The 20168-nt window shown below is 30.9% G+C and overlaps 2 protein-coding genes and 1 long non-coding RNA gene across 4 annotated transcripts; 1 reads left to right on the top strand and 2 right to left on the bottom strand.

Annotated features, from left to right (window-relative positions):
• Window positions 1-6162: 6162 nt before the first annotated feature.
• Window positions 6163-8123, top strand: LOC107948214 (uncharacterized). 2 transcript variants are annotated; one of them, XR_001697268.2, is made up of 3 exons: window positions 6173-6580; window positions 6883-7524; window positions 7719-8123. It is a non-coding gene; the product is annotated as an uncharacterized lncRNA (long non-coding RNA). The 2 variants fall into 2 exon arrangements; XR_001697267.2 differs by having other exon boundaries at window positions 6163-7524.
• Window positions 8124-10580: 2457 nt separating this feature from the next.
• Window positions 10581-14171, bottom strand: LOC107948215 ((+)-delta-cadinene synthase isozyme A). Its single transcript, XM_016882678.2, has 7 exons — window positions 13998-14171; window positions 13573-13837; window positions 12710-13088; window positions 12377-12595; window positions 12107-12245; window positions 11207-11455; window positions 10581-11130 (listed from the first exon to the last, which is right to left on the bottom strand). The coding sequence occupies exons 1-7, from the start codon at window positions 14112-14114 to the stop codon at window positions 10822-10824; spliced, it is 1677 nt and encodes a 558-aa protein (XP_016738167.1). The 5' UTR covers window positions 14115-14171; the 3' UTR covers window positions 10581-10821.
• Window positions 14172-18114: 3943 nt separating this feature from the next.
• Window positions 18115-19421, bottom strand: LOC107942232 ((-)-germacrene D synthase). The gene is made up of 2 exons (XM_016875865.2): window positions 18678-19421; window positions 18115-18602 (listed from the first exon to the last, which is right to left on the bottom strand). The coding sequence occupies exons 1-2, from the start codon at window positions 18858-18860 to the stop codon at window positions 18294-18296; spliced, it is 492 nt and encodes a 163-aa protein (XP_016731354.2). The 5' UTR covers window positions 18861-19421; the 3' UTR covers window positions 18115-18293.
• Window positions 19422-20168: the final 747 nt, after the last annotated feature.

Below are 20168 nucleotides of genomic sequence, written 5' to 3'. Positions count from 1 at the left end.
AACCAACATTACATATATAATTACATCATTCCACAAACCATCAGTTCATAATTCAATCTCTTACATCAATCATCTAGATAAATTTCTATGATCTATTTTATAGACACATACATTTACAATTCTATAATATTTCATTCAAGCTACTAATAACTAGAACACATATAATTAGATATCAAAGTAATTATCAATTTGACTAAACTAGATAAATTAAGTTTGAGTTTAAGGACTACGAACTTATCTTCGTAGCAGCTATCGGTACTTGATGATAATTATTCAACAATTTTTCCCTTCCCTGACTATCGATCGATCTACTTGTTTCTTGATCAATTGAAGCTTGTAAAATTTTAGTCCCAATGCCGAAAGTTCTTTTCTTCTCCCCCTAGGTTCGACTTTGTATGAAATCAAAATGGAAATGTTTTTGTGCTTTTTTTCCCACTAACTTATTTTGCTACTTTATTATATTATGTTATTTATTTACTTGCTTATTTATTTCATGCAGAATTTACCACACTTTGTTAACAATTAAACCATATTGTGGTCCATTTAGAATGAACATTGGTTAAATTTTTTTATAAGTCCCTTAATTATAGTTTAGCTTTTAATTTAATACAAAATCACACTTTTACTACTTAAGCAATTTAATCCCTAAACGTGAAATAGGCCCTAATTCAATAAAATTTCCTAATTGAAATTCAATTCGCTTCCAAAATAACTCCGTAATTATTAATTAATTATAATTATGAATTCATTTTAAGAAAATGGGGTTTTGAACTACACTTTTCAACACTGTTAACTTTCGAGCCATTACATTAGACACTCTTGGGTTTGACTTTGAGGCTGCAATTATACTAAGGAGAGAGTAGATTGGGCTTAAACCAAGAGTTGTACAGGATGAGTTGTTAATAAAATCATTCAGTAAGCAAAACTATTAGGTTGATGCTTAGATAATATTGGACAAACAATTGGTGACCTTGCGATGACAGACTCTCAACGTCGTGATGTGAAATCGATAGAAAGTGCCATTACGACCATTGACCCTCAATGTCATGACGACACTCATTGTTTTGGCAAGGTAGCAATGTGATACCCTCGACATCGTTACACCAATCCAAAAATTTTAAAAACATTACATTTTAGTCCTTAATCAACCTTGGTTCATCAAAAGAGCTTTTGTAAGCTCGTTTAAAACCCAAATTTGATTATATAACATGTTATAATTACATATTGAGCTTAATAGTGACTTGAACCCAAAACCCCTAGGAAGTGCACTGCCTATTTAACCATCAAGCCTATTCAATTTCTTAATTATTTATTTCAATTAACTCCCTATATTTTGGGACGTTACAAAGAATGACTAAATAGCTAGGATTTGTTAACCATAAGGGCGACAAGGGTAAATATCCCAAAATTTGACCGAAAATAAAAAGAATACATTGGGGAAGTAGTTAGTTGCTTAAACCTAGGCCCTCTAGCAAGCCTAAGGCTCATTTCTTGTTTAGTCTTAATTCCTAACCATATATATTTTGGGTATGACTTTACCCTAAGTTGTCGAAAATAAAATGGGAGGAAGGGAGTTTTAACTTTGGTCTCTAGGAAGGACTCTTTAACATTTAGCCATTAAACCAAATCATTTATTTTTTAACTATTTCAATTAACCCCTTATATTTCGGGATGTGACAATTTGATCTTCAGGCCTGGTGGTTTTTCTGTATGGTTGTGTCCTAGCAGTGTGTATTTCATTGTTCTTTTCTTATTGGTGTTATTGTATGGTCCTTTACCCCAGTTAAATTTACACGGTTTTCTTCTATTAATAAAATTGTAAATTGGTTGAGAAAAAAATTTATCGTTTCATGGAAGATATTGCTTCGCACAAGGTGATTTTTTCCCAAATTTCGAGGAGTATTTTCTATAACTTATATGTGATGAGTAAAATATAAATCATAAGTTGATATTTAGTAATACATCTAAGCTAGTTCCAATGTTGGCTCTTACCCAAATTCTCAATCTTACAAACATTATTGATTTCCTTTACAAAGATGAGATGACTACACACATGTTGAAAAATCAAGATGTAACTTAATATTTCTTACTTTAAACGAGTAACATCATTGATTATCCAACTTACAATTATACCAAATCAAGAATCACATTCTGTCCAAATCAACTAGACCTCTTCTTCCTTGCATTTCTATCTCTTTTTCTTTATTATTGTTAAAAACTTATCCTCAATTTCCTCTATAGATCTAACTTTTCTATTATCTCCTAACCCAAGAATGACTCCATTACTCACCATCTGTTCACTAGCCTCATATTACTTTCCAACTATTTTACGAGAATTTTTATCCAACTGAATCTCAACTCTTTTAGAAATCCTCTACCAATTGCACTTCCCTCCAGTAAAATGAACTGCTGATTACCCACACTTCCTTCCACCGATCCATTTTTCTTTTAAACCCATACTTTTAATCTCTTAAGAAATCACATAAAAAAACTTCAAACAACCCCAAGAGACCAAACTTACCATCTTTAACACCTAAAAAACTTTAAAGCCAAGGTTCATTCCCTATCATCCCATGTTGATATACTGTAAGTATTAGCCCTTTGTAACACAATAACACAACTACCACTCATGATCCCTTGCACTGAAATCTCATAAGCAAAAATCATTTGAGACCAACTCAGAACTGAACCAAAAGAACAACCATGAAACTCATTTAAATAACAATGCTTGATTCATTCACTATTAAGGACTAAGGAAACAGACAATTGTTAAGTTGTTAGTAGTTACAGCAGTTAGTAGTTTACTATTAAGAAGTTGTTAAAGCAGTTTAAGTCATATATAAATATAGTAATTTCAGTCTCTAATAATCATCTTGAAATATCTTGAGAAATGAAGTACATTTTCCTATTACTTTCTTTCGCTGCGTTTCTCTACATGGTATCGAGCTAAGTTTTTTTTTTCACGTGTTATGTCACCAGAGGTAGTTGTTGATAGTCATCATCCTTCGTCTAATGGCATTGGTGAATAGGTTAAATTTTCTTGTTCTGATCCTGTTTCTGTTACTTCTGTTGTTGGGAAGAAAGTTGAACATTTTCCTAAGCATGACACTGTTAAACTTTGAAAGAGCAATTTTCTTTTATGGAAACACCAAATCATGTTGATTCTTAAGGGTTATGGTGCACAAGATTTTGTTTTAGGGACTGTCAGTGTTCCAGCTTAGTTTTTTGTTGATACTGATGGGCAGTTGGTCAAGAATTCTGATTATGTGCTGCATGTTCAGCAAGACAAGCTATTAGCTTCTTGGTTGCTTTCGACTGTCTCTGATGAAATCTTGATCCATCTTACTAATGCCTGCACTAGTTTTGATATTTGGGCTACAATTGAAAGGAGATTTGTCACCAAGTCTACTGTTAAGATATCAAGTTTAAGACATGCGTTGTATTCCCAGAAGAACGGTCACTTGTCCATAAAAGATTATTTGTTGTATTCCCAGAAGAACGGTCACTTGTCCATAAAAGATTATTTGGCAAAAGTTAAGTCCATGTGTGATACGTTGGTTGCTGCAGGAAGTAACAATGAAAGCTTTGCGGGTCTAACGCGGCCCTTTACTCAATGAATAGGAAACATGACCACACACAATAAGAATCCCCCCGATCTGGGGCATGAAGCAGTTGGCTCTCCATGGGAATTCTCCATATCAGAGCAAGAATAGGTCAGTATTATTCTTGCTGGGTTTTCGGTTGAATATGAGTTAGTTCGGGTGGTTGCCTTAGCCATTTGTCTTTCTCTTGATCTGGTGACTGAAATGCTGTTAGACTGTGAAGCTCGACATGTTGAATTCTTGGCTAATATTCCTATCCAAGCTAATTTAGCTAGTAAGTAGCCTTGTGAAGATACAAGACCTTCAAAGAATTTTGATTCTCATGATCATAAACAACAACACCGTGGTGGTTTTCAATGACGGAGAGGTTTCCATTGTGGTAGGAGTTGTCAAAACCTTTTTTTTTAAAAAGCAATGGGGATTGACTTTTGAAAACAAAAAATGTGGAGTCGCCACCAACCTTTTGTTTAGGTGTGGTTGGATCACCTAATAAAACATTTTAAAACAATTCTGGTCCACAAAAATTTTAAAAATGGGTTCGGGAGCCGGTTACATATGAGGAAGGGTTAGCACCCTCATTATGCCCAAAAATTGATACCAAATTGATTTGATGCTGTCCCTATATCAAAAGGTTTTTCTTTAAAGAGAAGATTTTCTGAAGTATAAAAAAAAATGTTTGAATAGCTCAAATTAGTGGTCAAAAATCTCTCGTTCCAAAGATATGCGGTTCCATACCCAGTACAATTAGACACGATCCCTTATACCTTTAGGATGCGATCGATTTTCAATTTTTAAAAAAAACATACATTAAAATTATAAAAGGGTTATCCAAATATTTGGTTCTCCGGAAAAGTCATGCCCAGTACGATTGAGCACGATTTTCCGAATTCCCCCAAACATTAGATATTGCCTTATTTCAGAATTTTTTAATAACCGAAATTTAGAAATTTGCTTAAAAAACATGTTTATTGAAAATAATTATGATAAAAATACAAAGTTCAAATCAAATTATATATGAAATATTTAAAACACAAATTCATACAAAAAAATTGATAATTCACATAATAACTTAAATAATGTATGGAATATAAAAGACAAATACAACACATGATAAGATATAATGTACATAGCAAATTTGTAAAACATGCATAAATTAATTTGGAAATAATTATTGGTAAAAGATGTCATGAAATTGATAATGTATATAAAAAATAAGTAATTATACATGTAACATATCTTAAAAAAAATCTAATCATTCACACAAAAAGGTAAAAAAACTATATTTACAGAATACATAAATTTAATGGTGTATATTCATAAAGCTATATTTATAAAGGGAAATTTTAAAACAAATAATATATAACATAATTTTACATGTAATAAATTAATTTGGATTGATGAAACATATAAATAGTACATGTATAAGGATAATAAAATATGAGAGTATATACAATAAATAAATTATATGATCTAAAATATGGTTCTTAAAAGAAATATATTATACACATAAATAAATTTAAAAGAGGAAAATATATATACATAAAAAATATTAATATGAAATCGATAACCTGGGCTATAATAAAAAATAATTTAATATGAGTTATTTACATATGAATAACTTTTAGAAACAATTGTATGCTAAGATAACATGGAATTAAAATGTGAATAATAAGATTAAATTAATTTTATCATAAATTATATTTGCAATAGATTTAAAAAAAATTACATATACAAGTAGATTTAAAAAAATAAAAATAAAAAAAATAAAAATTATATGTATAAAATAACATAGGATTAATAATATATAAGGTGAAAACTTGATATAAATAAATACATATACAAGAATAATAATATAAAACAGTGTTCAATTTCAATAAAATACTTAAAAGAAATAAATTATATTTAGAGTTAAAAGAATATTTATCAACATATCAACATATAAAATATATATATATATATATATATACACGTAAAATTCACCAACAATATAATAACAATGTATAAAATTATTTTTAGATCAATATCAATTAAAATTTTAAAGCAAAGGTATATTAACATAACAAAACAATTTCAAGAAGCAATTATACAAATGAAAGAAATAACAAATTAAAGTAATATTTAATACTATGTTAAGATAATTTTAAAAAACAAATAATAAAATCTTAAATAAAAATGAATAAAAGCATAAATAAGTAAATAAAAACTTGATTGAAATAAAAATAAGATTAAGAGGACGATCTATAAACAAATAAAATTAATAAAACCAAAGATTAAACTAAGATGAAACATGCACCAATGATCAAGGACCTAAGACATAAATACCTCAAGCTTCAAAACGCAGCATTCAAATAAGGACTAAACCGTGATAATGTGTAAATCTCAGGGAAAATATAAAACAAATAAAATGTGATTGAGGCTTAATTAAAGATTGACGCAAAAGAGGAGGGACTATGTGCGCAAATAACCCTCAAAGACATGAATATGGTTGCATCCGGGTAAGGTCATTGTGTTTGTGCCTATACTGCACCGTTTTGTGCTCTTTATAAAGCAAAATTAAATCAGTCATCAGCCATTTAAAATCACAACTAAAACCTAGCCTCAATTTCTTCTCATTCGGCCAAATCTAAACCCTAGTCCCTTTGTTTCTCCCTCAACCGTTCCCAAAATTCCTTCATTCAAACTCCAATCAACCTCCATGAACAGCGATCGGTTCATTCAAGCCTTGAAGGGTGTTTTTTAGCCTCAAGATCCCCTTAAACTTCGACTTCGACGAAGCAAGAGTGCACCGATGGTCAAATCATAAGGTATCGTCCCCTTTCTCCTTCTTTTCACCTTGGCTGACTAATTCCCTTTTGCCTAAACTCCAATCGGCTACCACAGTAGCATATTCAAGCCTTGATGGTTGTTTTTTAGCCTTAAGATCCCCTCTTAGCTTCGATTTTAACAAAGCAAAAGGGAACTCATGGCATTCTCGTAAGGTAAGACTTTGTTCTCTCCTTTTTTATTTCCAAAATCAATGATGAAAGATAGAAGGAAATGAATCGCAAGAAAATAAAAAGTATCAAGAAACTCGTATTGGAAATCACCTTTTTAATTTTTGATTGCTTTCTTTTTCAATATGCCTGTGTATTGCTGGGAAAAAAGATCCCATTTACATTGTTTTCCTTCTGTTTTTATAGTTGAAAAAACAAAATAAATAAATGAATAAAAATACAAATTTCATCACTGTCATTTGCTGTTATTTGCTGTCTATTTGCACTGCTGTTATTCTGTTTTGCAGGTGTGCATGGCGTGGAGAGGAGGCTATGCACGCATGGAAGCTTCAGCGCGTGTAAATGGTGGCTGGGGGCTCTGCAGAAGCTGCTGGTGTATGTTGCAGCACTAGGCAGTAGGCTAGAAGTTTGTTGTTTTAGGCCATGTATTTTATTAGGTCTATTATTTTTGGTTGTTGGGCTATGGACATTGGACTTTATTATTTTGGTTTTGTTATATTTTTTATTTTGTTTTTTTTTTAATTTTGGTGTAAGGCCGGGCACAAATTGGGTCTTACAGGAGTCATGGGGGTCAATTTTCTCATAATCGTCCTTAATGTCAACTGTGTGGTAAAATTGGCCATACTGTTCAAAAATGTTACTATAGGTTTGATGAGAATTTTTCAGGTGTTTCTGATGATGGACAGTCGATATCTGTAAATTCTCATCAACTTTCTGATTCAAGACCAGTAGGAAAGTCTGTTTCCAGTTGTGCTATGCATCACTGTTAGAAGCAAGCTCCTGTTTCTAAAGATAATGGTGGTCCATCAAGCTGTCATTTTTCAGCATCTTCTGCAAATGATGATAGTCAACTTTGGTACTCGATTCAGGTGCTACAAACCACATCACCAATGATGTCTCGACACTCAGTCATCTTACTGAATAAACAGGTATGAGCCAACTTTTGATCGGCAATGGTGCTCCTGTTCCTATTGATCATGTAGGGAGATCCTCTATTGGTACTTGTAGTAGGATATTACATCTTAAACATGTTTTTACATGTTCCCTATGTCTGTAAAAATTTGATTTCTGTAGCACAGTTTACTTGTTTTTTGAATTTCATCCCTCTCGTTGTTTTGTGAAGGACATCAAGACAGGGAAGGTTTTGCTAGTAGGTCACATTCATAAAGGGTTATATCGATTTAACACATCACCACAACAAAGAAGTTTTGCTGGCTTTGATGAGGGCTTTCAATATGCACATACTACTAAGATTCAAGCTTGAGACACCTTCTGTTCTGAGTTCGACTTATGGCACAAAAGGCTTGGCCATCCCTGCACAAAAATTCTTTTTCAAGTTCTTCGAAGTTGTAATATTTCACTGAATAAATTCACACCACCTAGAGTGTGTGTTCCTCGTCAGCTAGGAAAGTCTCATAAGCTGGTGTTTGATAATTCTAAGACTGTATATACTTCCCCTTTTCAACTTGTTGTGTCTGATTTGTGGGGACAATCACCTATTTCTTCTAAAGGCTATCTCTATTATTTATCCTTTGTTGATGCATATAGTAGATATACATGGATTTATCTTTTAAAAACAAAAGGTGAAGTTCTTGACAAATTTGTTCAGTTCTATAAATTTTTCGAAGTTCAGTTTGGGTACAGAATCAAAATGCTTCAAAGCGACTGGGTGGTGGGTACAGGCCACTGGCTACTATTTTTTCTTGCCTCGGTATCAAATATCGATTACAATGTCCTCATACTTTTGAACAAAATGGAATTGTTGAGAGGAAACATCGACATTTGGTTGAGACAGGTCTTGCACTGCTTGCTCAAGCTTCCTTGCCAATGCATCTTTGGAGTCATGCATTTTTACATGCTGTCTACTAGATCAATAGACTTCCCACGTCAGTTCTTAAAGGGCAGTCTCCTTATGAATGTTTATATCGTACTTTAGCTGACTATAAGTTGCTTAAGGTATTTGGTTGTCACTGCTTTCTATATCTTCGACCTTACAATAATCATAAACTTCAATACCAATCTCGGGCGTGCACTTATCTTGGATATAGCCCTAACCATAAAGGCTATACATGTCTGGATGATAATGGTCAGATTTTTGTATTAAGGCATGTGGTTTTTGATGAAGCCTTCTATCCATTTGCCAAGACAGAATCTCCGTTTGCACAGCCTGATCAGTCTATGACCCATCACAAATCACGTGTTCCATTGTTACAGAAATTCCCTACAGCATGGTGTTCTGATGTATGTGCTGCTCATTCTAATATTGCTGGTGTTTCATCTACTCGATATGAGAAAATCAACCCCACGACTCTTACCACGATAGAAACCTCTCTGTCATTGAAAACCACCACGGTGTTGTTGTCTGTGATCATGAGAATCAGAATTCTTTGATGGTCTTGTATCTTCAAGAAGTTGGGATTGATTTCTATGAGAACTTTAGTCCAGTTGTTAAGCCTATGACAATTCGAGTTGTGCTTTCTCTTGCGGTTAAGTTCAATTGGAGTTTGAGGCAAGTCGGTAAAAAATAATGCATTTCTTAATTGGGATTTAAATGAGGAAATCTATATGCTTCAGCCTCTGGGCTTTGAAGAACACAGTAGTGGTCAGCCATTGGTGTGCAAACTTAAGAAGGCACTGTATGGCCTTAAACAGGCGCATCGAGCTTGGTTTCAAAAATTAAGGGAGTATCTTGTTACTTCTGGTTTTCTGTTGTCTAAAGTAGATGCCTCTTTGTTTATTAAACAAACGGGTGGCATTCTTATATATGTACTGGTTTATGTTGATGATATCATAGTCATAGGCAATCATCAGTCGACTATTGATGCTTTTATGAAATCCTTGGATTTAAGGTCTTCTCTTAAGGACCTGGGAAGATTGGGTTACTCTCTAGGCATTGAGGTTACACGCACAGCTTTAGGGATTTTTCTTAGTCAACGAAAGTACATTATGATTTGTTGCAACGAAGTCGCATGGACTAGTCTAAGGTACTCCTACCCCTATGGTGTCTTCCTGTTTGCTGTCTACTCATGCAAGGAGTCTTGTTGCAAATGAGTTCGAATATAGAAGCATCATGGGGGTTCTTCAGTACATTGTGATCATTAGTCCTGATATTGCTTTTGTGGTTAATAAGGTTTGCCAGTTTATGCATAAGCCCCTTGATGTTTATTTCAAAGCTGTTAAGAGAATTTTGAGGTATCTACAGGCAACAATTGATTCTGGTGTTCATTTTACCACTGCTTCTCGTCTATCTCTTGTTGGTTACTCTGATGCTAGTTGGGGGAAAGATCTAGATGACAGATGTTCGACGTCAGGGTTTTGTATTTTTCTAGGTGGAAACCCAATATCTTGGGGTTCAAAGAAACAACATGTTGTTTCTCGTTCTTTGACAAAAGCAGAGTATAGGAGTCTTGCTCATACAGCAGCAGAAGTTACTTGGCTAGAGTCTTTGTTGGGAGAGCTTAATGTTCAGCTCACTGGGAAGACAACTCTTTAGTGTGATAACTCAAGTATAACAGCTGTGTCCGCCAATCTGATTCTCCATTCCAAATTCAGGCATGTAGAGCTTGATTTGTGTTTCGTTCATGAAAAGGTGACTACTGGGAGATTAGTTGTTGGCCATGTTCCAGCCCAAGATCAGGTGGCTGATGTGCTTACCAAACCTCTTTCAACAGGATATTTTACAAAATTCCAAGCTCAACTTAAGATTATTAGCAATCTTGAGATCTTACAAAGTAGAAGATAACAAAGCAGATTGGTTGGGTGAATATTAAGGACTAAGGAAGCAGACAGTTGTTAAGTTGTTAGTAGTTACAGCAGTTAGTAGTTTACTGTTAAGAAGTTGTTAAAGCAGTTTAAGTCATATATAAATATAGTACGTTCAGTCTCTAATAATCGTCTTGAAATATCTTGAGAAATGAAGTACATTTTCCTGTTACTTTCTTTCGCTGCGTTTCTCTACATTCACCAACCCGTAAGGCTCAAGAAATCATGAGAACTGAAATTTATTGAAATATGACATAAAACATAGTACAAAAGAGTGACACAAATAGACCATAATTTTTTGAGGTGATATAACACCTCAAACATAAAATGACATGTAAAAGTGACACAAACATACACTATAGATTATTGAGATATTAGGATTTAAATAACATCTTAAACACAATATAACATAGAAAAGCAATACACATGAAATGGATAGCTAAATGATATAGATTCTTAATTCCTCAATAAGAGACTGAGATTGGATCAATGAGCAGAGAAGTTATTCCATCTTTTGTATTTTTCCCAACATGTGTGTACCCATCTCCATTCTTGTAAAGGAAATCGATGACCCTTGTCAAATTGAGAATTCGTGTAAGAACCGACCCTGGAATAACTTTGGATATCTCACTAAATATCAATTCCTGGTTTATATCTTTCCAAGCATTCTCCACTTGCTTCTTCAATTCACTACATGCTTCTTCTTCTGAGACCGCACGTTCTCTCATGTAGCATTCAACAGCCGATGCACAGTGCCCTCTCTCTTGCTCAAACTATATCTTTATATTAGTTTTATTCATCAAATAGAAGTCATTGAAAGTACTCTTGCAAAATTCTGAAAGAAAGTACCTTGTGTGAAGCAACATCATCCATGAGACGACCAACAATAGAAGAAGCATAAGTGATTTTAGGGTTGTTAGATGCCCAAATAAAAATCTCAGGTGTCACAAAATCTCCCATTCCAACAAAAGATACGATGGTTGCCATGATATAACCAAAAGATACAACTGCGTTCCTCATATACTCTTCCATTGTTGGTATATAGTTTTCATTACACCATTTGACCTCCACAAAATAAGATTCATTCACTTGTTTAAACTATAAAAAGGAAAAAAAAAGAAGAGGAAAGTCATAATAAAATTTCAAGTTTAGAGTAAGTACCAACTTATAATCTTCCAATATAAATATCTTTTTATAAAATGGAAGATACTCACGTTGAATATCTATATAACAAAATAACCCAAACCCATATGTTTCAATTCAACCCTATAAAGCATATTTTCTATGAAAACTGAATTTGGAGACAAGGGTTTTCAATTAAAATTTTAGAGTTCGGGCAGAGATAAGATTTTAATTAAACTTGCATCTTCGTCCTATCTTACAAAATTACCAAAATACCTTTTTTAATTTCATAACTAATTTTTTATATTTTAATTATAATTTCCTAAAATTCTATAAAATTTTATAAGATTTAAATTTTGTAACATTTTATTTGATATTGTCAAAAGTAATATGAAATAAAAATTATTTAATATTTTAGAGTGAGTTAGGTAAAGTTGAGAATTTTTTTTTTAGATATAAAATTTCAAATAAAATCATGTTTGGGGTAACGTCAAGGCAGGAGGTAGAGCTGAGGTGAATAGTCCCACCATGCGTCGCCCTATTGTCAACACTTTTCTATATGCGAAAAGGGTTATTAATTTTTATTAATATAAAATCATTTAAAAATGAGATAAGGTATGGATGTACTATCTCTTTCGCATATTTGACACGATATGATTTTCCTTGTTTAATCATTGCTTCCTCCATTTCTCTATAAAAATCTAACAATGGTTCGTAAAATGACTTCATGTATTCTGGGAGTTGATTTATATAATCAGCATCCAACCTGAAAATCAAATAGAGAAAAGTTCAAAATCAAACATATTGAATGATGCCTATTATATATGGTTACATAAATTAATTGAATCAAATTTCAAATTTAAAATTGAATAGTGTGTAAATATTTAAGTTGCTAACCTTTGAACTGCATTTGTGAGGAGTTGAAGTTCTTCAAGTGTGCCATATGCGTCATATATGTCATCCATTAATGTTATCATGACTATTGTTTTTGCTAATATCTCCCTAGCAAGAGAGTATTGTGGCTCAAAATACATTCCTAATATCCAGAGGTAACCTTCTACCAATCTATCTCGAGCAAAAGGTAGTTTTGTAGCTAAGTCTAAACCATTCTTCCACCTGAAACAAAACATGCATTAGCCTAACTATGTATAGTTCATTATTAGGTATCAATTAGTCCTTTTAAATTAGGATAAACAATTAATGTTGAATGTTAAAGGAGAAATATATTGCCTTGAGATCTTGCTTAGCTCTTCCTTGTGTAAAATTTGTAACAAGTTGAAATCCAACTCTGCAAACTTCAATAGTGTTTTGTTATGTGAAGCATCGTCTTGGTAAAAGGAAATGAATCGCCTAGCCTCCAACCTTGACAAGCCCTTGCGGATGGGTTGGTATAGAGCATGGGAGACTAAGGCTGAAAGGGGATATTCGATTGTCCCAGCAGCTTTGGCTAAACCAAGATGAGTGGTAGTGAAACCAAGAGCTTCTTCAAGTATATCTTCCCCATGCACACGTAAATATGAAGCTTCATATAATTCTAGTAAGCCTTTCACATCACTTGTTAAGGACATGTTAAAGTTTCCTTCATCATCTTTGAACTTTTTGAACCATTCTAATCAGCCCAATAAAATATTATTATATTAATCATTGTAATATAGAGAAATTAAATCTAAAATTTAAACTCTCAACAACAAAGTTTTGTAGGAAAAAGAGAAAAATAACTCGAAGAAAAAAAATTAAGATACACAATATGACAACGATTTTCATCGTGGTCATCACCATCATAATTTATTATTATAGGAAAATAATTAGATGCCATTACTTTTATATGGATTTTAAGAAAAAATAATATAGATCTCGATCTAGAGTATTGGATTGATTATTTATTTGTGTTGAATTATAGAGTAAATATTTTACAACATTCATTTTATTTTTTAACAATTTTGATTGAGTTGTATCCATTCAAGTTATTGGAGAAAGAGCTGGACAATTTTTTTGAATCAAAGCAATTAAATTATTTTGTTGACCCTAACTAGCAGTTAAAACAATAAAAAAACAAGATTTGACGTGAAAAATGGGAAGGAAAATGGACTCACCACAAGGAACACCCAATCCGTTCTCTCTAAGCAATCGAAATTGAAGAGTAGTCTCGAGAGTTTGGTCATCCTTATAGTCATGCTCATAAATATTGAGCAATACTTCCTCTATCTCTCTTTCAAAATGGTAACTCACACCCAACCGTTTGATTGTATCAATTAAACGCAATTTGTAGAGCAACTCATCATCCATCACTACCTTAATCATCCTCCTTACTTCTTCTTTCAGTTCTTCATGTTGTAGTTTAGTTCTAGCATCAACGTTCTGGTAAATTGTGATGTAGTACAATACGAAATCAATATAAAGACGAAAACATATTTACTCAAAGTGCAAACACTTGTATATATGTGATTTAAGCTAAACAATATATTAACGACTGATATTTACTCATGTGCAAACACACGTATGTATCTAAACTCTTTACCGTTGTTGGAGATGAAAGGAAAATATCCCCCCAAACGCTAGGATGAAACTTGGCTGTGGGACGCTTCTGGTTGGACATGGATCCATGAGTTGAAGAAGGAAGCTTTGATGAAGACATTTCGTTAGATAGTAATTCTGTATGTTGGAAACACTACGAAATGAGATGAATTGGTGTGAGGCAAAGAGCTCCTATGTTGAAGTATTTATAGTACTTTCTCGGCATGTGAAAATCCTATATTTACATATACATCTATAAATTGAACAGCAGGGTTCGGTAAAAATAAAAATAAAAATTATAAAATTATTAAAAAGTAAAAAAATTAAAAATGAATTAATTGTTGACTTAATAGAAAAAATGCAAGTTTGAGGGTTAAAGAGAGGCAGAAAATTAAATGGAAGACTCAAAACAAAACAAATTTGATATGAAATTGAATCAAGTGAAGTGATAATAATTTGTATTCAACTTTTAAGTTGACATTAACATTGTTGTTAATGTAGAAGGATGTGGGTTCGAGCGAGTTGAAGCGTGTTATCCTCCTTTTTAAGGGTTGGGAAGAGATTATGAGTAGTTCTAGGCATTGTATTAAAAATTAAATTAAATTATAAATAAACAATGCTAAAATATTAAATATCTATATAATCATCATTTAAATTTAATTTTTAAGAAACATTGTAAAACTATGTAAAAAATAGGCATAGTGATTTTTTTCCCTCCAACGTTATAAAAAAAATCATTTTGGCCCTTTATTTAATTTTTCGCCTATTTTAACCATTTATCATGATTTTTTTTATCAAATCAACCTAAAATGAATGGACAAGTTAACATTTGTTAACTTTGCTATGTGACATACACGTGGATGACATGTCAACACTTAATTTATTTTTAAAAATTTAAAATATTTACAAGTTTTAAATAATTTCAATAATTTTTATTTCTTTAAAAAATTATAATATTTTTTTTTTGAATTTTTAAAATTTTTAAAAATTAGTTAAACGTGTCATTCATGTGACAGTTCATGTGTATACATAAAAACAAAGTTAAAAAATGTTATCTTTTCTATTAATTTTAGAGTGATTTGATAAAAAAACATAAATTTAAAAGCTAAAAAAACAAAAAAAAATTAAATGTGAGGCTGAAATGATTTTTTTTTGTCACTTTTTAAAAGTTATTTTAACTTTGTCACTTTATAAAAATATTCTTAAGGTATAAAGATAAAGTTAATTTCTTACATTTACTAATTTTGTCATTTTAGCTCTTATTTTTCTTTTAGATCACTTTGGTCCCTCAATCTTTAAAATGTGAAATTACATTTCTAGAAAAATTTATCATTGCATCTATTTTTCATTAAATATGTTTAAAACTTTTTTTCCCAAATATTTTAAGTAGAAAAATTTATATTTATAAATATGTTTTCAATAAAAATATTTATTTTCAAAATTGTTTTAAATGAAAATATATAAAAACTATTCAAAACCTTATAGAATTAAATAATTATTTTTAAATTCAAGAAAATTTATACATTACTTAAAAATTTAAAGCTTCAGCATAAAATAATTAGATATTTTTTAATTTATATACACAATCAACCATGCGTGGAAGATAGGCAAACTAGTACATATATTACTGGCCTAAGATTAATGTTAATGTAAATAATTTAAAATAACGATATTTGACACTCTAAATAAATGTAGCGTGTATTGTTAAAACTATTTTTAATTTAATACACTTTTATTAATGTAATTTTAAGTAAAATGAAAATCATGTTTTAGACAATTTTCTTACAATTCAAAATAGTTGTAGTTCATATGGTTTACAAAACTACATTTTAATGAAATTTGTAAAGTTATTCTATTTAAAAATTTTAGATTAGTTTTTTTTTTAAAGTTTCTAATCATATATATATATGTATATTACTATATTATGTTATGCCATAAGGTCTAAGACCAAAACTTGATGTGTATAACTTATTAATTCACAGCTAGATAATTATTATTATTTTAAATAAATAAAAGTTAAAATATTAAGTAAAATTTGAAAGGGTTAGATAGATTTTAAAATTTTACATAAATTCTTTAGGTAAGAAAATAAAATTTTATAAAATTATTATAAAAATAAATTATTTTATCGTAAATATAAAATATTATTCAATTATGATTAATATTGAAAATTTTTATCATTGGATATTTAAAAAATTTGTCCTTATAATTTAATTTAAATTTTGTTTAAAATTTTATTTTAAATTATTTCATTAAATTCAAAAATGATCATAAAGTATGCATTATTTAATTTAAATTTAAGATAACACGATATATAAAATTTAAATTTTTTAAAAATTATAAAATAAATCCATAACTATTGTATAAAATTATTTTAAAGAATAATATTTTCATTTCTTTATTTTTGACATATATTTTTTTATATTCTTACTTTCATTTTTTTTTGTGTCATCTATACTTTTAAATTTTGTACTAGGATCAATAATGATGTGAATAATTTAAAATAATTCTAAATGAATGCCGCATGTATTGCTAAAATTATTTTACATTTTAATGCATTTTTAATAGTTTCATTTTAAATAAAATTAAAATCATTTTTAAATTGTTTTAAAAAAGAAAACATGTCAAAAACAATTTAAAAAAATTAAAATATTTCTACATAATATAGTTTAATGAAATTCATATAAATTATTCTATTAAAAATTATATTAATTAAAACTGTTTGAAATTGCAATTTATTTGCAATGATATTTTAAAAATTCCAAATAAAATTTTATCACACCTCGAAATAAATAGGGTGAGTAGAAATGACTAATTAAGAAATAAGTCCTATATCCTAGAAGTTATAAGTTTGAGCTTCCTCCCTCCTATTTATTTTTTTTCAATTTCGACAAGCATGGATAAATTACCTTTGCTGCCCCTAGGTATATAATCAATTTTTACTTCCTAATTAGATTCTTATTTTGCCCCTTTCTTATAAATCTAATAGAATTGTTCTCCATACTCTTTTTTTTTTTTTTTCTTCTTTTCTCTCATTCTTCTATATTTTCACTTTTGTACTTTTGATTATTTTTCTTACCCCTACCAAATCATCTCTCATTCGTTGAATTCTATCGGTATTTAGATTACCACCAATAACATTCGTATCTTTTCTAGGAAACGACAAGTACGTCTCCAAACCCACTAGGCAAGATTTTTAAACTAAATGGTATAAATTATCCAAATTAAAAAAAAAAATTGTTAAACTATTATTTTTGGTGATGACTATCAGTTTTTGTTTTTGTTTTTTTTTTTTTTTTAATTTGGAGGAGAATGGGGTTGCTTGACATCAAATCTAAACTTTGATGCTTGTAAAATAACACTCTTTCTATTAAATCAAGAGATTATTGACAATCAATTTTGATTTTTAAGACCCCAACAAGAGATTTAACTACTACTCCCATTCTTATTTGAATACTTGTTCTTAATGAATCATACTAGATAGATTTTGAAACACGATAGTATCCCAGGACACAACACTATACAAGCATACTGGGTTTATCCTCATGGAAAACATAGGCTGAAAGCAAAAGGAGCAAAAAAGCTTTTAAATCTTTGGGAAGCATAATTGTATACTCCACCTAAAAAATAGAGTTGAGATTTTGTAATCCAACTACATTTGAATAGTGCAGGATCGTATGTATTTTCCATAGGTTTTGTTTTTTCCTCAATGGCATCCCTCCCGTCTCTGGGAACATCTTAGACGACTATCCATCCAACGGTCCCACCAGAACAATTCATCCCTTCCATTGCCCACCAACCATGGTCAACAATTGGAAATGTTGCTCATTCTGCAAATTTATCATACCCCACCATCTTACTCCAATTAAGAGACCGAGGCAACCACTTCAATGATTTTTAAGCATGTGTCGATTACTACTTGAAAGCATTTAGTTCATCTTCCTTTGGGTTCAAGTGTGGCTTGGATTTAAGTTGTACTAGTCACATTAGTTGTTTAGATTTTAATTAACCTATTAATTTTCAGAAAAAAATATAAATAATTAAATAAATAGCGGTTAAGATAATGGATCAATGTCATGTATATTATTTGAATAAAATTAATAACATTTACACTGTTATAAAAAAAAGACCAGAAGCATTTATTAATGCAATAATACAAAGTAACAAGTAAGACAAAAACTTGTATAGGACACATATTAAAAACACATTAGATTGCTATAACACCTCAAACATAGTATGACACGTAAAAGAGACACAAACATACGCTATGGATTGCTAGATGATATAGATTCTTAATTCCTTAATAAGAGGCTGAGATTGGATCAATGAGCAAAGAAGTTATCCCATCTTTTGTATTTTTCCCAACATGTGTGTACCCATCTCCATTCTTGTAAATGAAATCGAGGACCCTTGTAAGATTGAGAATTCGTGTAAGAACTGGCCTTGGAACAACTTTGGATATCTCACTAAATATCAATTCCTGGTTTATATCTTTCCAAGCATTCTCCACTTGCTTCCTCAATTCCCTACATGCTTCTTCTTCTGAAACCGCATGTTCTCTCATGTAGCATTCAACAGCCGATGCACAGTGCCCTCTCTCTTGCTCAAACTATATATTTATATTAGTTTTATTCATCAAATATAAGTTATTGAAAATAATCTTGCAAAATTCGAAAAAAGGTACCTTGTGTGAAGTAACATCATTTAAGAGACGAGCAATAATGGAAGAAGCATCAATGATTTTAGGGTTGTTAGATGCCCAATTAAAAATCTCAGGTGTCACAAAATCTCCCATTCCAACAAAAGATGTGACGATTAACATGATATAACCAGCAGATACAACTGCGTTTCTCATATACTCCTTCATTGTTGGAACATAGTTTTCATTACACCATTTCGCCTCCACAAAATAAGATTCGGACAGTTGTTTAAAGTATGAAAAGGGAAAAAAAAATAAAATAAAAGGAAGTCATTACCTTTAGGTCATAATAACACTTCAAATTTAGAGTACATATGTATCAGCTTTTGACATCTATTTTGTTTTACTTACTCAATCCTACTGATGGAAATTACCAACCTCCAAATTCCTTTCTTCTTGAGCAAGCACCAAAAACAACAAAGCCCCCCACCCCCCTAAGAAAAGCCTTCCATTACCTGATTAATATATCTATATATCTTTGCTAATTTTTCCAATAATATATATGAACTGAAGTCATAGATATGCTGATCATATGTATATTTATATCATACCTATACTAATAATAAAAAAGTAATATATATCGAAATTATGTTTAAGCAATCCTCCCCACTCTATTACCAACCCCCAACTTTCTCCTACATTTTGCTGTTATTTCCTATTAGATATTAATGATTTGACATGAGTACTAGTTTTAGTTATAGCCCCCTCGTGTGTGCACAAGAATTTCAGGTCACTTCCACCATATATTTCACACAATTATAACATTTCCTCTTCCATTTGTAGCTTTGTTGAGTGGGGCATCCTACTTACTTCTCTTATCACCACAACTCTTTCATGTATTTAAATAAGTCGCAAACATCACATAAATCAATTAAATTAAGTTGGAATATTATAAATAAAGAAAAAAATGTTAGAAAAAATTTGAGTCTTATTTAAGGATTCAATTTAACTTAATTTTGAATTTAATTAAAATTTAATGTGACTATTAAACAAGAAAGAATATCATATCAAAATATATTCATGTATGCACATGCAGCTACATATATTTATGATGGGAAATGATGTGGATTTTCAAGCAGTTGGATAGAAATGGACGTGAGAGTAGATTCATGTGCAAATGTTTGGGAGGTACTTGACAGACATTTACAACCAGCTGCTAATGTTGACATTTCTCTTCCATGTATAAAGTTTTTGCCTGCCATTTTAATTAAAAGAAAATACAGCTCCACTTACTGCAAAACTGAATCAAGCAACACAAACCCAGATAAGAAACTTGAATGAACTTAGAATATAACATAGCAAATAACAAAAATAACCAGTCAAATTGAAATCTGAAGCAGAAAAGAAATATGCTTTTCCTTTGAACCCAAAAATTATCGAGGAGATGAGCAGAGAAGAACTTACAGGTGTAAACGAAAAAGGCAAAAGGGGTTTTTTTTGGATGTCGAATTGGGGAATTTTAGAGATGAGCAGATG

The sequence above is a fragment of the Gossypium hirsutum genome, chromosome A11 (genome assembly GCF_007990345.1).
Source record: "Gossypium hirsutum isolate 1008001.06 chromosome A11, Gossypium_hirsutum_v2.1, whole genome shotgun sequence".
NCBI classification, from domain to species: domain Eukaryota; kingdom Viridiplantae; phylum Streptophyta; class Magnoliopsida; order Malvales; family Malvaceae; genus Gossypium; species Gossypium hirsutum.
This window is presented reverse-complemented; position numbering and strand designations above follow the sequence as displayed.